Below are 22,371 nucleotides of genomic sequence, written 5' to 3'. Positions count from 1 at the left end.
ATACGACAGTATTTAACAAACTACAATGAGTACCTAAGACAATTTCTAACTGTTAAACTGAGCACATTATACGAAATATAATATTAAATGTATTTATTATTAGAACAATAATACTTCATGTTTATAGTTTTATATAATATTTACAATGTCATTTATGTTAATTTATATAGTACTTGATATTATAATTATTATTTGAAAATATTTCTATTTATTTTTATTGTGTGCCAACTGTTGGAATTGATTCATCACTTTTTTTTAATTAATTTCCTAGATAGACTTTATTTCCAAAACTTGTTTTCTTAATTATTTTGTCAAGTCAGTAAAATTTTAACGAACTTCCACCTAAATCTTTAAACTTACTTGTTTACACCTTCACACAAAAATTGCAGTCTTTATATAATATTACTTAAATTTAATTTAAGAACTCCATATAAAGGATAATTCTTAAGTTGTCGAATAATTTAATTTAACTTTTCTTATTCAATGTCCAATAAATAAATGTAAAATATTAAAAATATATTTAGTAACGGTATGAAAAATAAAAGTTCAATCAAGTTAAAACTCAATCATAAATATATAATTAGGTAATCTGTTTAAAGTAGAATGTTTTTATCTGATAATTAAGTAAATTAATTCTGACTTTATCATTTGAGTATCTTGTAAGTACACACTCAATCGAAAGTAAACCTGAACCAATAGTCAAAAATTGACTAAGATCTAGCAGTCAAGTGATAGTCCAAATTCAATAACTAATAGCAAACCCAAACTCATATAACCAAGAATCCAAACCAGTTGATTCAGAAAAAAAAATTTCACATAATAAACAAGTAATGGAGAACTCAAGAGGAGGAAAAAATAAATTAATGGCTTCTAATAATCTCTAATAAATATTATTGATTTGGAAAGTGCACAATTTTTTTATTAATAAAAAATACAGTAATGATTTTGTATAAAAAAATGCCATGTCAAATATTTTAAAGATGAATTTTTTTATGTTGTCATTTTCATAAAAAAAAACATTGTTAATTTTTTTCATAAACAACGTTGTTAAGTTGTTTAATGGTTAAATATTGATTTAAGAATAAAAAACTAGACAGAAAAACGGCCATAGCAACAGGGAGAAAGGAAGAGGCGAAATGGCACAGCAGGGAAAGCCCACGCCATTGACACAGCCATGTTAGCCATATTCTCTCTCGCCAATTCCCGTCACTACTCTTCAACGCTCTCTCCAAAACATGCGCTCCAAGGATAGAATCGCTTACTTCTACGACGGTGTGTTTTCCCTTCACTTTCATATTCTTTTAATCGCATTTTTTCGTTTCTTTGTTTATTTTTTCTCCGATTCCTCTTTCGTGGAATTGAAGTCGTGATGTTCGTCAACGCTCTTCGCATCACGCGATTTTCAAATTCCTAGCTCAGTTGGTTCTTAAATATCGAAACCCTAGCTAGACCTGTATCTATGGCCTTTGCGCTGATTGCTGCGTTTGGTGGCAAGAAATTGTACAATAAGGATATGGACTTGTCTTTAGAACTGCTTTAGATTTCTGATTCTGCTCCATGCGTGGCTCGGTATTTGTTCTGGAAAATTCAACGTAGAGAATTTTGGATAGTTGCACTTTAAAAAAATCTATTTGGCTGTCAACTATGGAATTTAGTTTTACATTTTTTTTATTAGTATTCATGCTGTTCAGTAAGAAAATCAGCATCTATAATAGCACTCGAGTTCTGTGGGGAGCTGTTCAATCTTGAATACTAGTTAGCTTTCGGATTCTAGGCTTTAAATTGTGGTGCACATTTGCAATTGTGGCTGCAACATCAAGGTTTTTGTGGTTTTCACAACCACATAGGGACACCAGCCACATTTATTTGCAATATCAAGAATTGCAGGTAGCTGCAATGCAACCTCAATTTAAAACCTTGTCTCATGTCAAGGAGTTTCCTTTACCATATTTGTTTAAAAAGTATAAATTGAAAATTGAAATTATTTAACGAAAAAGGCAATGTTTAGTGCCTTTAGAACTTAGAAAAGCTTTGCTTTTCAATTTCCTTTTAATGTTTGTTTATTTTTTAATCCCTAACGGCACATTATAACAGTATTCTTTTATGTTATCTGCTAGGTTTTGTTTCTTTGCATGTTTTTTGTCTACTCATGTATTTCAACATTCACATTGTAGGCGACGTCGGTAGTGTTTACTTTGGGGCGAAGCATCCAATGAAGCCGCACCGGCTTTGCATGACTCATCATCTTGTTCTCTCATATGACCTTCATAAGAAAATGGAGATTTATGTTAGTTACATATATTGGCTGTTCTGCTTTTTTATTTATATGTTTGTTTTTTTTATTGTTCTGATGGTTTCTATTTTATGTATGATCCAGCGTCCTCACAAGGCTTATCCTGTTGAGCTTGCCCAGTTCCACTCAGCTGATTATGTTGAGTTTTTGCACAGGATTACGCCTGACACTCAGCACTTGTTCTTAAATGAACTGACAAAATGTATGCTATTTGGTTTTAAATGCATTTGGATGTGATTTTAAGTGTTGCAATGAAACCCAAATACTTAATGTATAATTTATATCCTAGATGTAACTGTCGTTAAATTCTTCCGTGTCCAGAAACATGCACTGGGGGTGGAGAGGAGAGTTCCATAAATGTTTTGATTAACATTATGCAATCCTAATGCTCATGGCAGATAAGCTTGGGGGGGAAGGAGGGCTTTGGAAAGCACTGTAGAATATAGTAAATGTTTTACCTATAATTCCTTTTATTCTTCAGCAAATATGAGCTTAGCTCCCTCGTCCCTTCCATAAATTATTGATATATGACTTCTGAAATTAACTTTTTCCAACCCCGATGCTTATATAATTATTTTTCTTATATATTATTAGCTTATAGTCTAGCTACCAGCTAATATCAGGTTTCTCTTATTTTGTTAATCGTTTGTCAGATAACCTTGGAGAAGACTGCCCTGTATTTGACAACTTATTTGAATTTTGTCAGATTTATGCTGGCGGAACCATAGGTATAATATGTTTATGTTTATAATAGTGCTTCTCTGAATTATTGTTATCCCTAGTTTGCCATATATATGCTGATTGACTTATGTGCCTGCAGATGCTGCACGTCGATTGAACAACCAACTTTGTGATATTGCTATAAACTGGGCTGGTGGACTTCATCATGCCAAGAAATGCGAGGCTTCTGGGTTTTGTTACATCAATGACTTGGTTTTAGGAATCTTGGAGCTTCTTAAATATCATGCCCGTGTTTTGTATATTGATATAGATGTGCACCATGGTGATGGCGTAGAAGAAGCCTTCTACTTCACTGACAGGTCAGTCAGTTTCTTATATCATGTTAGATTTATGAGGTGAAGCTATTAATAATTGAGAATATAGTGAGTTTGGCCATGCTGCTTGTGATTTTTCTCTACCTTGTTTAAATGGTAAACTTTATCATTACAGGGTGATGACTGTCAGTTTTCATAAGTATGGAGACCAGTTCTTCCCCGGTACCGGTGATGCTAAGGTGGTTCTTATTCTGTTTGTATCTTTAGTTGTGCCAATCAGTCTATTCTATCAAAAACTTGTTATTACAATAATATTAATATTCTAGATCTGGATTTCGCTGTTCCCCATGTTGTAATTTGCTAAATGGGTTGCTCTATTCTGTCTGAAAAGTTTTGGAAATACTCTATATAGATTGGAATGATTTGAACTGATTTTACCGTATTAAAGGAAATAGGAGAAAGAGAAGGAAAGTTTTATGCTATAAATGTCCCATTGAAGGATGGAATAGATGACCTTAGCTACACACGACTTTTCAAGACTGTAAGTTCAACTTTTTGTTTTCCTTTTCTTTTTCTGCCAAACTTCAACCTGAATTATAAAGCTTCTCATTTTAACATTCATTGCATTATTTCTGCTTGGTGGTAATTTGTCTGAACTTTTAAAATTCTTATGCCATAGATTGTTTCCAAAGTAGTTGAAACATATCAACCTGGTGCAATAGTTCTCCAGTGTGGAGCAGATTCGCTTGCAGGAGATCGCTTGGGTTGCTTCAATCTCTCTATTGATGGTGCTTATCCCCCAGTAAATTTCCAATTCTGATAAAAATATCATCATTCAATGTTAGGGATAAAGCTCGGTTGTTCTTGTTTATGTTCTTAGTTTGTCTTCTTCTCAAATATTGGTCTCTATTGCTTAGTGGATGGTTTAGCTTGATGAGAAAATTTATCTGTTGATGTTTCTTTAATAGGTCACTCTGAATGTGTTAGCTTTGTAAAAAGATTCAATTTGCCATTGCTGGTGAGTTTATATCAGTTTATGTTTTCCTTCCACTTGTGTTTTGGATGATTTTACACTAATGGACTTCTATCACAGGTCACTGGAGGCGGGGGATACACAAAAGAAAATGTTGCTCGATGTTGGACTGTTGAAACAGGAGTTCTTCTAGATACAGAGCTTCCTAATGGTATAAGTCAGCCTCTTTTCAAGTCTTGAATTATGATACGAAGATTTCATTTTATTTTGTTAATGGGATTGAATATTTATTTTGTTTAAGCTTTAAAGTGAAACAAACACTATTATGTATATTGTGAAAGTGATGGTGATTTGAACACTACAGACCTTTGAGGCTCTGTAAACCTAACTGCGTAAAGCCCCCCTCAAATTCTCTCAATACTGAATCTTCTCTTCACTGCTTTTCCCTCTTTTTTCTTTTTTTTTATCTTTGTTACTTCAAATGGTTTCCCCTTCCTTTCTACCCTCTTTGCCTCATAGGCAAGGTTGTTAGTTGCCTCATAGGCAAGGTTGTTAGTTGCTATGACCCAAGCCTCTAGTTTGCCCCTTTCTCATAATTTCTATGCGGTCTAGCATAGGATTTCTGTAGTTGCACACAACACTCGGGATTGGTGAAAAATCTGCAATACATTATTGTAGTTATTGTTTCATTATATTTATTTTGCAATATTTGCCCGGAGAATAATTTATCCCCCAAATGCTTTCTATCTTAGTTCTGAGCTTGGGCTTTAGGTTTATGTCCCGATAAACAATATAATCCACCTTAACCCTACAAGCCCCTAAATAATACCATACCTTTGTTGTCCAATATAGTCGATATTCGGCATTCCAGATTTAAATTGTCTTATTCTTATGCAGAGTGGAATTTTTTCTTACTTGCTTTGTTCTGTCTTGCAGAGATTCCAGAAAATGATTATATTAAATATTTTGCACCAGAATTCTCTTTGAAGATTCCGAATGGGCAGATAGTATGTATTTATTTATTGGGGTTTCTCTCTAGCATTGAATTTAATTTAATTTGCAGTGTGTGGTATCTTTACTCTTTACAATATTGCTTGTACTAATTTTTCTTTTAAATTGATCAGGAAAACTTAAATAGTAAATCATATCTTAGCACCATTAAAATTCAAGTCTTGGAAAATCTTCGTTGCATCCAACATGCTCCTAGTGTACAAATGCAGGAGGTGAGTGAGTTCATCCTTGAAATAGCAGCACCCCATCTTATACACAGGCTCAATTATTTATTTTATCATAAAATTGTTTCTTGTGAATGTTTTGTTTTGACTTTAGAGGTGTTATGTTACAAGCTCTTCAACTTTCTTGTATTACTAATCTTTTACCAATGGTTACTAATCAATTTTTGGGAGGTATATTTTTAAGCATTTGAAGTGAAAAATATTCCTTATAGTGTTTATAAATTAAAATGAGAATCGTTGGTAGATTGCGGATAGAGAAGGGGGTTCAAAAGTTGGGTGGAATTTCAGGAACTATATATCAACAATCGATTCAGTAAATGTGTTAAACTGAAGGAAGATGACCATTGAAATTGGGCATTTGGACTATTGAAATATATTATTTAGGCTATGCTTGTTTGTAAACTTGGACTTGGGCTCAAACCCCTTTGATGATGTCATCATCCAACTTCTTTTAACAATGCATCATCTGGTAGTGTTTTCCTAAAGGTGTGACTAATGTTTTGTGGGTCACAGGTCCCTCCTGACTTCTACATTCCAGATTTCGATGAAGATGAGCAGAACCCTGATGAGCGCATTGATCGTAAGTTGCATTTCTGATATCTATTTTAATCTGTGATTTTGGGATGCCTAATTTTGATTGCTGTCATTTTGGCTTCGTATTTCTCAAAATGTTCAAACTAAGTCTTAAACCTCAGTTTTCCTTCCATTCAATAATTAGCATAAATATAATAAGGAAACATATCATTGTTTATATAAATTAACCAAGAAAAATGTGTAAAATGTTTGAATAAAAATAGTATGAATGTGTATGTATGCACACACACATATATATAGAGAGAGAGTAGCAGGAAATATTGTCCATCTTAATCCTTCATTTTCTGCAAGCAACTCATTTTATCAGTTAGATTGAAAGAAAATTAAAGAGGGATAAGATGGAGAGTAACTCTTAAATTACTCTAGGAGTAATTTGATTTTGTGTAAATGTATATATATGCACACACCACATTTTTATTATACATCAAAATTTCCATTTTTTTATTATTTATTATATTAATCAGTAGTAGATAAACTTTTGGGGAAATAACTTAATTGAAAAATCATAAGGACTAAATATCAGTAATTAAACTAGAAGAACTAAAATTGAATATAGACTTTAAACCTAAAAATGTGATTAAGTAAAACAGTATTATTTTTCTTCCTCTCTTTGTCTTGGTGCCAAATCTTGGTTCATGGATATGCTAATTCTCTTTTCAGAGCACACTCAAGACAAGCGCATCCAGCGCGATGATGAATATTATGAAGCTGACAATGACAATGATCAAATGGATGTTTCATGAAGTTAGCTGGACCATGATTCACTGCAGTCACATGTCAGAGTCAAGGGGAGAGGTGCAGTCATGGTCTAATGGCTATTTATTTTTTATGGTATTTTAAGTTTATGAAGAATGCCAGAATCTCAGTTTTTTAACATATTCTTCCATGTGCACCCTCCGTTATTAGTTAAAATTTATTTGTGTATGTATTGGTTAAAATTTATTGAAAATTATAAAATCAGAAAAGATAGTTATTACTTATGAGATTTGCCAATTTTTTTAATTTTCAATAAATTGAGAGCAACTCTGACACAAGCTGAACATTATTTATTTGTACTAAGGTGCCATTTCATGAACAATGCTGGAACTAGAGTTGCCCTAGTTGCCAAATTAAAGAAAGGGGGTTGTATTGTTTGATTCAATTCATGGAAGGAAGAAAACGAAAAGAGAGTCTAATTTTCTCTTATTGACTTCTCCAATATGAACATATTGATTTAAATACTCTTGTTCCTTGAGATTAAAGGATAGACTGATAAAAAAATTTAATAATCTTATTCAACAAGATTCAATTAGTTAGTCTACTAAGATTAATGGTTAGTTTAGTTAATAACATTATATTTATATTAAAATTGTGAATATTAATGAAAAAAATTAAATATTATTTAAGTTTTAATTCCATGTATATTTCTCATATTTAATACATTTATTGTACTAATTTTACTTTCGAGATGTTTTTTTACACAAGACGAAGTTAGACTTCTAAAAACCATAAATATTAATGTATTTTATTTACTATTTATTGCAGCTAGAAAAATTATCCACAATTATGGGTATTTTTATAAAATAAATAACAAAAATGACACTATGGTCTTAAAAAATGAATAAGTTATAATTTTAATTAAAGTCGAAGTGAGAAAGTGTTGAAAATATTTTCTTTCTATTAACAAACACTCTTCTGCTCTTAACCAACCAACATATCTATCACCCACCATTAAAATCTTCCCTCCTCCGAAGCAGAGCACTGACATTTCTTGAATATGCATTTTTCAATTTTCTCCAACTGAAGTAATAAGCTTTGTGCCTACTGTGTGATATTCAATTGAATTTTTTAAATGCATTCACCACCCCATTACTCCCAATCAATGGTAGTAGGTAGACCTTGTCAAACTAAGTTAAATGAATCTGAACTTTTGGGTTCAATGCTGCAGCATCTAATTTGAAAGGCTTAGACAACTAATGCTTGTTTTGACACACGTCTTAAACATATCAAATCATGTTCACTATGTGAAAAATGCAAAAGTTTTGATTAATAGCTTCTGAAAAGATGTGTAACATCACATGCCAGTAAACAACCAAGTTAAATGAATCTGAATTTTAGGTTTGATTCAGTGATTGCATCTAACAACTAATAATAATAATAATAATATTCATCATTTCAAAGACCTAGAAAACAAACCGTGCGTTTGCCTCAAACATATATAATATAGCTTCTGAAAAGATGTGCATAGCAGCACAACAGTAAACACAGAACCAAACACGCCCCAAATCAGTCCTCACCCGTGAAAAAATTCAAAAACGTGTACGTCAACATAATAGTCATCATCGTACATATCTCTGCTATAATCTGCTGAAATTCAGCATGATAGAATGGAACTTCTGACTCAAATTGTTATCTTTCAAACAATACACGGAAATAGTTGGGTTTTTGGGACAGTGAACCACTGAAACAAGATATTATGACATCTGCATCAATGGATCTATAAATTCACCACAGGATTGAATCTTTTGTACATGTTTTAGGATTCCTGTACATGTTTATTTTCTGCCAAAATGGTTTCCAGTAATGATCCGCAAGCATCTTCTAGCAAATCCAACACCTGCCAGTGCCAACATAATGATGATAAGCAAAGCATCAACCAAAAGTAAAGAGTTCTCCTGTAGTTCACTAGTGTTTGTTATCTTTGAAGATAGATGCATTTCTTGCATCATCAACAATTTGAGACCAGATCCACCAAGCAATATCCATATAATAGTTTATTGAACCAAGTAGTAGCAAGCATCATTCAAAACTATCGTAGCACTAGGAATTAACACTCCACTCCAACATACAAGTCTAACAAAGTGCTACCATAACCAACATGATTCATGAATATCATTACCTTCTCAAACCCTTGCGCTCCACCATAATAGGGATCCGGGACTTCACTTTCATCATGCTTCTTACAATATGAACACATCAACTTAACCTGCATCATCACAATCCTGGTTAGACCAAAAAGTATACCAAACAAAAGCCCCAAAGAAGAGCAAGACCTTGCACCAACCTTTTTATGTGCATCATCCGGTAAGGAATGTTTTCCTTTCCATCTATTAAAGGCCTCCAATATGTCCTCTAAAGGAAACAAGAAAATGTCCATCAGAAGACATCACAAAGCACGTAACCAAACATTCCATCTCAGAATCTACCTCTGTTCTGCTTGTCCATAGCAAGAATGAGGTCAAAGTCAGTGAAATCAGAGGGCTTGATTGGCCTTGAAATAGAAGTTATCTGAATCCCACGCCTCTTTGAGGCTGCCCTCATTCTCGAGTCCGCTTCATTTCCCTTCAAAAAATCACCACCATCCCAAAAAAAATAATAACTTTATTAACAATCTGTAGAGTTTAATTTCCACGTACTATGAAAATCTTTACACTGGAATGCTTGGCATAACTGCTTAACTTTTATTGGAAAAATCAACCAACTTATCATCCATGATAACTTGTGATTGAAGATATATTTTAAATGAATGAACCTACAAAATCTTTCATATTGTATCTCTTCATTTCCACCCCCACAACATTCTCAATTTCCTCTTGAATTTTATAGAAAAATACTTCACGATTTGCTGTCATTCTTTATCAAATCCAGACTTAGCTTAGAATTAATGAAATTTCTATTCTTCTAACAAAATTGTGCATATAGATTACTGTCCTCAATATATATATATATATATATATATATATATATATATATATATATATATATATATATATATATGTGTGTGTGTGTGTGTGTGTTTTATTGTGTGAAGTGCAATCACAAACTGACATATGACAAATATGATAATCTCCGTCTTAAGAATTATTTTTGATTGGTGGACCATATTGAGAAAATCTCAAGTCCACACTGAGTTGTGGGAACAATTATTGGATTAGTGGGGTTGAATGAGGCTAAACCAAGATGCCAAAACTAGTTCAGGGTCATCTAATACATTATCCACACACTAAACTGTTGGTGTGACCAAGTCACACATTGACCAGAAATAAGTCCAAATAAAATACATAAGTGTGAAACAACACTCATATCACCAGATGGGATTGAGTTAAGCTTTATTCTAAATGGTACCTGTAAAAAATTTGCTCATTCCTTTTAAACTAAAGATAAACTCATCATAATTTCTCTTCTAAAAAACTATCTTTTGGATGACAACAGAAGCCCACCTCGTGGTAATTGATAGTGCCAGCAGAATCAATTCTGAACATCGAATTGAGGCTCTTTTTGTTGACTAAGTCAGTGAATACTCCTTCGGCAGCGGGGCTTCTGCAGATGTTGCCGAGGCACACGAAGAGAACGGAAAATGGCTTTGTTTGGTTGTCCGTGACGGAGGCTGAGGAGGCCATGGACGCACGAATTGGAGAAAAGAAACGATTTTTGCAGGAAATGGCTAAAGGGGTTGTTGGGTTTCTCAGATTGAAGTTTGGAGTTTGCAAAGAAGGAACAATGAAGAGGAGATTTGGTGAATGGAGGAGTTGGGAAGAGTGGCAAAATCGTAAATTAATTACGTTCATTGTTCCTTCAAAGGACCGTGTTCTCAAATATTTTTTGTTTCTCCTATGACGTTTTTGAAGAGCCCAAGAAAAAAAACTCCAATGAAAATTATCTCTTTTTTTTTTATTAATGTATTTTCTAGTGTGTTACTTTTTTATTAACTCTTTGAGAGATTTGTTTCCTAAAGTATTTTTTCTTGTTTAATTTTTTTTAGAACAAAAGAGTTTAGTTTAATGCATTTTCAGGGTAATTTATTTATTGAATAGTGAATTTCCACACATTTTATCATCCATGTGTATCATAATCATAAAATAATGTCGATTTAGTGTTTTTTAACATATTATCACTCTATTACAAATTTAATACATTAAAAATTTGAAAACTTCAATAGTGAAATGTATGAAAAATAATTTTGAGTGACAAAATTAATAGTTAAATAATAACATATGCAAAAAAAACTTTTTTAATATTGATAATCGAAAGCATTAAGGAATGAATGTAAGAAAACTATGTATATATATAAAGGTAAATGTATTTATATATGACTATATATATATATAAAGTTTAAAGAAGCTAGAAGAAGAAAGGAACAAAGAAACAGAAAAACAGGAAGAATTATATTGATGTAATATGGATAAAAGATTGTGGAAATGGTATAAAAACAACTTTTTTTTTATTTTCTTTCACACCAAACACTAGTACAAAATATGAATTTTACGATGTTTTATAAAGACGGTTCATAAAGAACAGACGTTATAAAAGAGGCGGTGATATTTTTATAATTTTTCACAAAATTTCAATGTTTTTAATGATGATTCTGCCTGAAGTTATATGTATGTTTTTTAGTGTTTTTAACGACAGTTTCTTTTTTGCAACCGTCGTTATATGTATGTTTTTAGTGTTTTTCACGACGGTTCCTTGTTGAATCGTCGTTATATGTCTTCTGGAACGCTTTTTTCTGTGCGATCTCCCTTCACTCTCTCCTCACTTTATCTTTTTCCTCTCACTCTCACTTCACCTTCATCCTTTCACCTTCCACTTTCCTCACTCTCACTTTCACTTCACCTTCATCCCTTATGCTCGCACGACCAACCCTAAGGTTGTGGCCGCCTGCCTCTCTTCCTCCTACAACCGCACGCTACCACTGAAGGAGAACGCTGCTGCAAATTTTGTTCCGTCTTACCACCGCTCATCTCATCCGCACAACTTTTTCCCGCAAGTTAGGGTTCCGCCAGATTAGGGTTTTAATACTCTTTACTATTTTTAATAAATTTGTAAATACAACGTGTTGGTTGGTTGGTTATGAGTCTGGGGGTGTTCGACCTTCGATAATTTTGATTTAGATAATATTTGTGTTGATGAATGTAATGTAATAGACACAAAATGGGTCTTGAGATACAAGATGGACAAACAAGGTGAGACAATATTGTAAAATTCATTAAAAATAGGTAAAAGATGAATTTTGATCCAAATTTTTTGTGTGGTAACTTGATTCAGTGTATATTTGATGGAGGAGTCCTCACAACTTGGAAAATAATGATAGATTTTGAGTTGCGAAGAATTAGTAGTGGAAAACTTCAAACGACCATAACTTTTGATAGAGAAGTCAGATGGAGACGCGTAAAATATGAAAGTTGTTTGAAACGAGGTAACGAGTCTAGCTGCTAGTTCCCGACGTCTAGCTGCCAATTGGCCCAACCAAAATTCCAAAAACCCATCATTTACTATAATTTTTTTATTTTTTAGTATTATTTGGGTATTTTTTAGGTACTTTAAGGTTCTAGTTCTCATACTTACACTTATCATAAAATTATGAAATTTTACATAATGCTTTCTAGTATAAATTAGAGATTTATCAAAACCATTATGATTACATTACATTCAAAAATTTATTTATTATTCATATATTACATTACATAATCTTATTTGTGTGTTCTAACTTGAAATCTTATTATGGATATAACATGTTGAGTGGGGGGAGAAAGACAAGTGCAAATGCAAAGAAATTCATTTGGATGTACCTTAAGGTAACCATGTATAACACTTTAGAATTACATCAAATTTTTCCATATATTTATAGAACTTTTTGTACACTTTTATATATTTAAATTATGATATTACATGTATTATTGTTCTGAAAATTTGATATTTTATGCAAGATTAGATTAGAGTAAAAAAATAATAATAAAAACTTAAAAAAAATCACTTATAACGACGATTCTTCATTAGAACCGTCTCTAAAAAACACTTATAACGACGATTTTAGTGGGAAACAATCGTTATAAGTGTATTTTTTTTAAAGAAAATACTGTTATTTGCTAGAATAACGACAAATCGTCGTTAAAGTGATTTTATAACGACGATTCTAGAACCGTCTTTATGGCCTTTTTAACCGTTATTAATGTGTTGTTTTGTACTAGTGAATCTAAATGTATCTTTTTTATTTTCATTTTCTTTTCACTTTATTCTATTTCACCTAAGCAACCATTTTTTTCACCTATTTCATTATTATTTTTCATTAATTTATGGTATAGATTGCTGACAAAAAAAATTATAATATAGACTCATGTAGAGGTTATGAATATCTATCAAATCAAATCTATCAATCAAAATCAAATCATAAATTCTCTTATATTGTATTTAACATTTTGACTTATATAAATATATGAAAAACACGTAAATAAAATAAATATACAACCTATTTTTAAACAAATCATAGAATTATGAAAATGAAAAATTAGACAATATTAAATAGAATAAAAAAAACAATAGCAGTAGGTGTTGAAGATGGTTGCTGCCCCTTCAAGATTGTGTTTGATGAAGACTTCTCTGTACATTTCATGTGTATTTTGCTTTGCTTTAAGTGTGTCTTAGGTAGTGCTTAGAGGTTGTCTAAGAGTGGGCTTTTTGCTGAGTAACTCACCTCATAACCATTGGCCATGTGATAAGAACAAGCATAATTTTTCTTAAACTGTTTTTCACATGTTTTACAAAAAACACGTTTACTGCATAAAAATAAATCTGTTCTTTTCTAAATAAACAGATTCTTTTTTACACTGATGCCTTGGCTAAGTCTTGAGAAAATTAGATTTTATGCATCATGTATTTTAACTAAGTCTTCTATATTTCAAAACGACTGTGTTTCAAACAGTTAAGCTTTTCTGTTTTCGTTTTGAAAAATAAATTTGTTCATCTGTAAATGAATAGATTCTTTTTGTCTCTGGTGCCATATCTAGCTTAAACGTTTTTCAGTTTTATCTCTGCACCAAAATGGTTGACTAAGTCTCCTCACTTAACAAATTCTCTAACTGCTTTTGAAAATAAATCTGTTCATTTTATTTTCAATCTGTTCATTTTATAACAGCTTTAACTGTTTTTCAAAATTCTGTTATAAGTTGGTTTTCTATAAAATGAAAACTTGTTTCTGGTTTAAACATCGTTCATACATTTGCAAAAACAAGTTTGACAGCAGAGAATTAAGAGTTTACAAAGGATTAACATTTGTTCTTCAAAGATTTCGAAAATCACAAAGTGCTTGTTCTTGGTTTGGTTCCAAAAGCTTGGTGTGAGGTGCTGCTACTGTTCTAGCAATCTTGCCTACTGGTTTAAGGCAGATCTTTGTATCCTCAATCAGGTGTAGTCGTTTCACTTCTCATTTCTTGTAATAGTTTGGTTGAACACTCTTCTTGATAGGTTTTCTTGAAGAGTGTGTGTGAGCTGAAATAGGTTTTTTCAGCAAGAGTACCTAAGTTCTTGTAGGTTTCAAGAACAGTGGGAATTGTGTTTGTTTGTACTGTGATTTAGTGAATTTCACCTTGGTTTTAGGTGAAGACTGGATGTAGCTCAGTTGAGTGAACCAGTATAACTGCCCTGTGTTCATTCTTTCTCAATCTCTGCAATTAAGTTTCTGCATAATTGATAAAACAACAAAGAAATAAATCTGTTCATTCATTAATAAATCTGTTTTTTATGGGCTCGTTTCATCCTGTTCTTAATTTCTGGATAAGTTGTTTGAGTCTGATAAGAACATATAAAATTTGTTAAAAGCCACTGGAACAGATTGATTGTGATAGGTTGCTCAAGAAATTGTCTAAGCTATTAATTGAACCTTAAACAATTGCTTAAAATTGAAGCTTGCTGTTCTGTGATTCACTGTTCTTAATTTCTGGAAAACTGTTTGTTTCAAGAAGAACACTTATAATTTGTTAAAAGTCACTGGAACAGGTTGATTGTAAAGGTTACTCAATTAATTGGCATGCTATCAATCGAACCTTAATCACTTGCTTGAAATTGAAGTTTGCTGTTGTGTGTTTCACTGGTTTACGTTCTAATATCAGTGTGTGTGCATCTGGAAAATCTATCTGCATAATCTTGTGATTAACCTTGCTGTACAAACGCTTTTCAAACAAAAACAGTGCCGAAATAAATCTGTTCATTTTCACATAAATCGATTTATTTTCTGCTGTGAGAAAGTTTTAAAAGGTCAATTCACCCCATCTTGAACTTTGGCACTATTAAACCCAACAGTAGAAACTCATGAATCAAGTCTATTTTTTTACTAAATATAAATGTTGGATAAATATATAAGTAACACAGTATTTTGACTATAAATACTTTATTATTTATCTTATTAAATTTACTAATAAAATAATAGGATGTTCTTTTATTGCAACGAAAATGTTTAACTCCAATTTTCATATAATCATTGGAAAAATCTAACTACAAAACATTATCAATAGTTTTATGATAATATTGTTTTTTTAAAATATAAACTAGACATAAAAGAAATTCATTCTTAACTTCAAATTCCAGAAAATAAAATAAAAAACTTAAATGTTTCCCTCAAGATGTTTAAAATTACTAACATTTAAAACCTTTATAAAGACAATAAATATATAAGTGCTGAAGATAGTCTTCGTAACCATCTGATCCTGAACATGCACGTGAGAAGAGTGAAGGATACTGCAGAGCTTATTTACTTCATTCTTTAACTTCCCTCACCTAATCTTTATGCATATGCTTTCAAATTCTATTTTCATAATACTATAGTCTTATCATATTTGTACTTAAAACATTAATTTTATGTTACAGTTTTTGGTAGCACTAATCAAACATAAAAATAAAAATTTATTAAAATAACACTTCAATAGGACACAAATTTACAAGGTGTGATTGGCTAAACTTACATTAGAAAAAATAAATTTAACTATAGCGTAGGTTTGAAGACACTAAAATGATTATAAAATTAAATAATTATTAAGAAGTAGACTTTAAGTCTTTCTACCTACTTATATACTATGAAATGATCTTAATATCTAGTCGACGTTAGATCTTCAACAACACACTTTCTCACGTCGAGACTATCAACTCGTGCATCTTGTGTATGAGACTATATATTATGGGTGGTCCGATGATAGCAGGTGGTCTGATAAGCCTAACAAACAATCATTAGGATAGACTCGACATGAATTTAATACCATGTTAAGAAGTTGACTTAAGGCTAACTCAACTTCATAAAACCAACTTATAAGGTGAAGTTTATTTGGTAGCACGAAACATAAAAATAAAAACTTATTAAAATATAGTTTTTTTTAACCTAATTTCTTACTGATAAGCTATTAACAAACTTATAAAAAAATAATATAACCTTTAAACTTCAGGCTTAAGGCATAAGTTTATTACTATTTTTTATATTTAATAAATTTTAATATTTTCAATTAAATTTGTATTATCATTTTATTGAGTGTCTAGTATAGTTTTTTTTCATCTAAATACTTCGTGATTTGATTGTTGTCAATAATAAAATAATTTGACATTATTTTGATATTTTGTTATCCAACTCATCGATCTATTTACCTATTTCCTTTTCGATCTTCTTAAATTTGGTTAACTCGTTCTTGGGGAGAAAAGAAACTAATTGATAGGTAAATAGATATTGAAAAGAAAATAAAGAAGTTCATGAATGAATTGAAGTGAAAAAATAAAAGTAATATTCTTCATCTCGATAAAATCAAATATTTAAGTAATTAAAAAAATAAAATATATTAAAGTTTTTAAAATTATAAATCACTGCATTTATTTCTTTAAATTGATTTCGAGAATACATAAAATTTCTTATAATAACTAAAATTAAGAAAAACGACATAATCAAGCCGCAAATACTAATGGTTAAATTTCTGCTAAACTCATAAATCATTCACATATGTTACGCAGTAATATGAACCAACAACAAAATAAAATATTATTTGTAAATATCAAATTTCTAAATCAATAATTTAAAAAAAAAACGTATTTAAACTTTTAAAGCAGCAGACATTTCTAAAAAGTAAGTAAATATACTGTCATAATAATAATCTCTGAAGTAAAAAGAAAAAAAAAACTAAACTCAGTCGTTTTACTATAATATTTATTTATGAAGTGAAATCCTTAAAATATGATTTTTAACAGGTGTTTAAGGATTAAAACAGTAAGTTATTAAGTTTAGAAAAACTTGTTTGATATTTGAGAAATTTATTTTGATTTTTTCAAAAATTTAGGTATTTTTGTAATAAATAATATTTGAAGGTGGGCCAAGCCCAGATTCTCGGCCCAACCCTTTTGAGATAGAAAGCCGCGTGTGGCTGTGGAAAATAAAAAAGGAAAGGATCTAACCGACAATTACCCTCTTTCTCCGATCACAACCTCTCTCTCTCTTTCTCTCTGTCTCTCTCTCTCTCTCACACACGCACACTCAAATACACTTCAACTTCTTCTTCTTCTTCTTCTCCTTCTTCTTCTTCTTCCATTTTCATTTTCATTTTCATTCCCAAACACAAACCATGGACACAGAGGATCTAGCCGACGACCTTCACAGTCTCAGCTTCGCTTCCACCAATACAACCACCAAACGCAGCACAAGTTTCAGCTCAGAAACCACCACCGTCACGCCCTCCACCTCCTCCCACTTTCTCCACCCGCCACTCCCCAACGCCAAGCCTCACGCGCCCTCCTCCGACCCCTGCGCCTCTTTCATCCACCGTACAAGGCCCCTGGCCTTCTCGCACCTCCGCTTCACGCGCCGCCTGGGCTCCGGCGACATGAGCGCCGTCTATTTGGCGGAGCCCAGGGAAGAAGGTGGCGGCGCGGTGTTCGCAGCGAAGGTGATGGAGAAGGAGGACTTGGCGAGGAGGAACAAGGAAGGGAGAGCGAGGACAGAAAGGGAAATTCTGGAAATGTTGGATCACCCGTTCTTGCCCACGCTCTACGCGTCCATCCACGCGCCCAAATGGCTCTGCTTCCTAACGCCGTTCTGCCCCGGCGGTGACTTGCACGTCCTCCGCCAGCGCTTCCCCAACAAACGCTTCCTCGAATCCGCCGTCAGGTGCGCCCGCCGTTTCCTTCCAATGAAATCATTGCAATCTCTTTTTTTTTTGTTCTGGAGGGAAGAATCCTCATGTTAAATTATTTATTCACTAATCATATCAATTAATAATTAGAGTATTATTTATATAAATTCTAAATAAGTATTAAAATATTATGATAGGGTTGGTTTCATTATGGGTTTCTAGTAATTTACGTGCATTCCCTTAAAAGATGGTAGAAAGCTTTCAGGTGAAATAGAATTTTATCTTTCCCAATACCACACACAAGGAATTATTACTATAAGTATGCATTTTAATTTTTAATTTTAATTTACTGTTCTTTCATTTATTAAATTAGTAAAGTCTTTTACTTTTACTTTTACAACTCAACCAACCAAACCAAACCTATTTTGTTTAATTTTAAACCATCTTTATGAAGAACATTGATATTGGAGTGGGTTTAGGAAGTTAAGAATGTGATAATGAGGACGTTTTGGAGAAGTGATTTGGAAATGGCGGCACGTGATGGTGTGATTGCCTATGCATTCTATGCAAAATTTTACTTTCAAAGTCAAAACGACAACGCACGCTGCTACTTCAATTTTTTGTCATAAACTGTGGTACCCATAAGGTGCGCATCATCACCCTTTGAGGTGCTGGATAAATTCTACTTGCTCTTTTATTTTTTAATGTCAATTTTACAGGTTTGTGGGGACTACGGAGTTTTTTAACCTGAAAAAGTTCATAGCTTTTTTCTTACGGGAGAATCTACCCCTGTTGACGAATCTTCTTTCTTCTCTCTCTCTCTATATATATATACACACACACTCGAGGGGATAAAACATTTTAAAATTGATTCCATAATTTTTGCGGGATTTCTGCGTTTTATTTCTTAAAATTGCAGTGGTCCCTATTGCGGAAAATAAATCTCCTTGGGCAGGGATAAGGGATTTTCCTAATTAAACATTTTTGTAGAGTATAATTAATTAATTAATTTGTTTATCTTTGTGTAATGTAGTGGAATTTGGTTTTTGAGTGTTCCCTGATATGTTCCCACATGATGAGATAAGGTTGTCTGTGTGTTTGGCGAGGCTTGAAAAAGATTGGAATGCATGTAAAAATGTTTGTTTCATTTTCTTCCTTCTGCTGCTTTTGATTGAGCACGCTTTTACGTGTTAAAAAACAGCACAGCGCAGACCAATGGAAACAAAGCTGAATCCTTCAGAGACATGTTCAACTACCCCTGATTTTTATTCTGGGTGAAATTACAAAGAAAATGCTTGGTAGTTGCTTCCTTTGCATGAAGAGTCACTTTACTAACTGCTTTTGTTCTCTTGTCATTATTTGCACGTCTCACTCTCACCTCAAACACCACACACGACTTTTTTAAAATTACTTTGGACATGCATATGCCTATGTCGTTGACTTCTTTTATTTTCTTCCATTTGCATGGAGATTATCGATGTTGTCCCAAATATGTCGCACAACACATGCCAACTTCAAAAACAAACCACATTTTTCTGTCTTGCAAACAAACAAAACCTTTGATTACTCATTCTAACAAACATTATTCAATAATTATGATGCTAATCACAGGTTCTACGCATCCGAAGTTTTGTTGGCACTTGAATATCTCCATATGCTGGGGATTATCTACCGCGACCTCAAACCCGAAAACGTGTTGATAAGATCTGACGGCCACATCATGCTCACCGACTTCGACCTGTCACTAAAATGCGACGATTCCACATCAACGGCACAGATAATCTCCGACCAAAACCCCCTTCCCACGCGCAACAACTGCCACGTGGAGGGCGCACGGGTGGCGTCGTCGTCGTGCATAATCCCGAGCTGTATAGTCCCGACGGCGTCGTGTTTCCAGCCGAGACGCAAGCGGAAGAAGAAGCAGAAGCTGCGTAGCGGGCCTGCGTTCGTGGCGGAGCCCATGAACGTTCGGTCGATGTCATTCGTGGGGACCCACGAGTACTTGGCGCCAGAGATCGTGTCCGGGGAGGGCCACGGTAGTGCCGTGGACTGGTGGACTTTGGGGATATTTATGTTCGAACTGTTTTACGGCGTGACACCCTTCAAGGGCATGGACCACGAGCTAACCCTGGCGAACATTGTGGCTCGAGCCCTTGAGTTCCCGAAGGAACCGGGTTGTTCAGGGGCCATGAAGGAGCTTATATCGCAGTTGCTGGTTAAGGACCCCGCAAAGAGGCTAGGGTCGCTGATGGGGGCTTCTGCGATCAAGCAACACTCTTTTTTTGACGGCGTTAATTGGGCGTTGCTTAGGTGTACAACTCCACCCTTTCTTCCCCCACCTAACGCCAAAGCTGTATATGATGATGATCATCACACTTCCCCTGACATTTTCGTTGATTCTTATTAATGGACACCCTCTCACCCAACACCTCCATTTTCCATTTTCCATTTCTTTTTTACCACTTCTACCATAAAATCGCCTTTTATGTAATAATTAATAATAATAATAATAATAATAATATAAATATGTATATTCACAAGTATACAAAATCCTACAAATAATGGAACCTATGGACACTGCTAATCTACTTATCATGTCTTTTTTTTTTTGGTATTTGAATTTTTGTGTGCAAGCTTAAATATTTAAAACTCAACTTTCACCGATTCTACTTCAATATAAAAATGTCATCTTTATAAATATATTTGTATATAACTATATTAATAAGAGATAGTAATTGTATTTTTTTTTCTTTAAAAGTATGTAATAAAGAGAAAAGGACTGATGTGGTAAGTGTTATTTTCCATAAATCAAGTACATGTGGTTTTTAAAAAAATTGAGAAACTTATTTTAAGGAGAAAAGTTCGAAGTGATTTTTTGTTATATAATTTTTAATTGATTTTACATTTTTTTTAGCAATAAAGAGACTGTAAAAGTTGTCATATAGTTATAATTATGTAGCATTGTTTTGCTATTGCAGGTTTTTATTTTATGATTCAGAAAAGATAAACAGAAACTATTTCCTAACAAAAGGTAATTGCATGACATCAGTCAACAACGGACACTACTATTACAGATTTAAGTAACTATTAGATCATCATGTAAAGATGGTTATCCAATATAATTAACTAATCAATTAATTAAAAAATTTAGTTTAAAAGCTCTTTTGGTTATGGTGAATCACGGTGGTTTGTGGGTTGGGGCCACAGTGTGTGGCGGCTTGATTGGGTGGGATTTTGGTCTGAAGGTGGTGGTTTGTGATTGGTCCTACCTCTGGATTTTGGTTTGCCACAATCCCTCTTTTCTCTCCAAAAAATTTAATCAAACAAGATAATTTTTTTTTGTTCATTTTGTTCTTACCAAACACAATGGAAAATGATTAGTGCATGTTCCTGGAGCATTAGATATGAAAATGGTGTCAACCAAGAACATTTATGGTTTTGATATGAGAATGGTCCCTGAATAATAACATTTCCAGCTATTTATGCAGTAGTAAATTCTAACTGCCACAGAATTTAAAATCAAACTAAACTATTTTGCCCACTTTATCACAGGTTTGTCATAATTTGTTGCGAACATTACTTTTAACTATACAACCAGAGAAATTCAATGTATTTTAATGTTCATTGAAATGCATTTAATTTTGCTTCCATTTCACTTGTCCGCACTTTGTTCTAGACATCATGTAGTTAATATATTGCAGTCATTCAAATGTACTTAGTACCACATGGAATACCAGCAAATATAATGAAGCTATAAATGATGAATCGCAAGTAGAGTGTATCAATTGAAAAATAGAATTCACCCTTTGATTTTCATTTTATATATATAGAGTGAGATAGATAGATATGCAATGTTCTAATAGTACTTGATACACTTAAAAGGAAGATTTGATTATACAATATTTTATACAAACCTACAATCTAGTAAATCTAATATCTTTATCTCAGCAATTTCCTTCTTCAAGTTCTTAAATGGATGTAATACATTCTTAATTCTTAACTTGTATTACGAAGTGGACTTTAAGCTTAACTCAAGCCCATAAAACCGGCTCATAGGGTTGAGGTTTACACCCACTTATATACAATGAAAGACTCTAGACGCCGAGAGGGCCAACTCGAGCGTGGGACTATATATTATGGGTGGTCCGATAGCGGGTGGCACGATAGGCCCGAAAATGGCTCTGATACCATATTACGAAGTGGACTTTAAGTCTAACTCAACCCCATAAAATGGGCTCATAGGGTTGAGGTTTGCACCCACTTATATACAATGAAAGACTCTAATCTCTAGTCGATGTGGGATCTCCAACACACCCCCTTCACGCCGAGACTGCCAACTCGAGCGTGAGACTATATATTATGGGTGGTCCGATAGCGGGTGACACGATAGACCCAACAAATATTCGCTAGGATAGGCTCGAAAATGGCT

General features: G+C 33.1%; 3 protein-coding genes across 8 annotated transcripts; 2 read left to right on the top strand and 1 right to left on the bottom strand.

Moving 5' to 3' along the window:
• The first annotated feature begins 1,063 nt into the window (after positions 1–1,063).
• On the top strand, positions 1,064–7,070 carry LOC137832595 (histone deacetylase 9). Of its 5 annotated transcripts, XM_068640843.2 has the most exons (15): positions 1,078–1,272; positions 2,175–2,287; positions 2,378–2,495; positions 2,615–2,738; positions 2,947–3,021; positions 3,114–3,333; positions 3,464–3,527; positions 3,737–3,829; positions 3,968–4,076; positions 4,257–4,306; positions 4,382–4,472; positions 5,198–5,268; positions 5,386–5,484; positions 6,010–6,076; positions 6,751–7,070. In XM_068640843.2, the coding sequence occupies exons 7-15, from the start codon at positions 3,468–3,470 to the stop codon at positions 6,831–6,833; spliced, it is 723 nt and encodes a 240-aa protein (XP_068496944.2). In that variant the 5' UTR covers positions 1,078–1,272; positions 2,175–2,287; positions 2,378–2,495; positions 2,615–2,738; positions 2,947–3,021; positions 3,114–3,333; positions 3,464–3,467; the 3' UTR covers positions 6,834–7,070. The 5 variants fall into 5 exon arrangements, 2 of the variants coding, with proteins under 2 accessions (XP_068496935.2, XP_068496944.2); XM_068640834.2 differs by lacking the exon at positions 2,615–2,738 and having other exon boundaries at positions 1,064–1,272; XR_016517223.1 differs by lacking the exon at positions 2,615–2,738 and having other exon boundaries at positions 3,744–3,829.
• Positions 7,071–8,369: 1,299 nt separating this feature from the next.
• On the bottom strand, positions 8,370–10,688 carry LOC137832583 (uncharacterized). 2 transcript variants are annotated; one of them, XM_068640821.2, is made up of 5 exons: positions 10,290–10,685; positions 9,276–9,411; positions 9,134–9,201; positions 8,969–9,055; positions 8,370–8,686 (listed from the first exon to the last, which is right to left on the bottom strand). In XM_068640821.2, exons 1-5 carry the CDS (start codon positions 10,635–10,637, stop codon positions 8,606–8,608), a joined length of 720 nt encoding a protein of 239 aa, XP_068496922.1. In that variant the 5' UTR covers positions 10,638–10,685; the 3' UTR covers positions 8,370–8,605. The 2 variants fall into 2 exon arrangements, with proteins under 2 accessions (XP_068496922.1, XP_068496913.1); XM_068640812.2 differs by having other exon boundaries at positions 8,969–9,201; positions 10,290–10,688.
• Positions 10,689–17,222: 6,534 nt separating this feature from the next.
• LOC137832572 (serine/threonine-protein kinase D6PKL1) lies at positions 17,223–20,383 on the top strand. Its single transcript, XM_068640802.2, has 2 exons — positions 17,223–17,977; positions 19,554–20,383. Exons 1-2 carry the CDS (start codon positions 17,436–17,438, stop codon positions 20,347–20,349), a joined length of 1,338 nt encoding a protein of 445 aa, XP_068496903.1. The 5' UTR covers positions 17,223–17,435; the 3' UTR covers positions 20,350–20,383.
• The last annotated feature ends 1,988 nt before the right edge of the window (positions 20,384–22,371 follow it).

The sequence above is a fragment of the Phaseolus vulgaris genome, chromosome 11, assembly GCF_051622355.1.
Source record: "Phaseolus vulgaris cultivar YP4 chromosome 11, ASM5162235v1, whole genome shotgun sequence".
Classification (NCBI taxonomy): Eukaryota; Viridiplantae; Streptophyta; class Magnoliopsida; order Fabales; family Fabaceae; genus Phaseolus; species Phaseolus vulgaris.
Note: the sequence above shows the minus strand (reverse complement) of the source record. Positions and strands in the feature narration are given on the sequence as shown.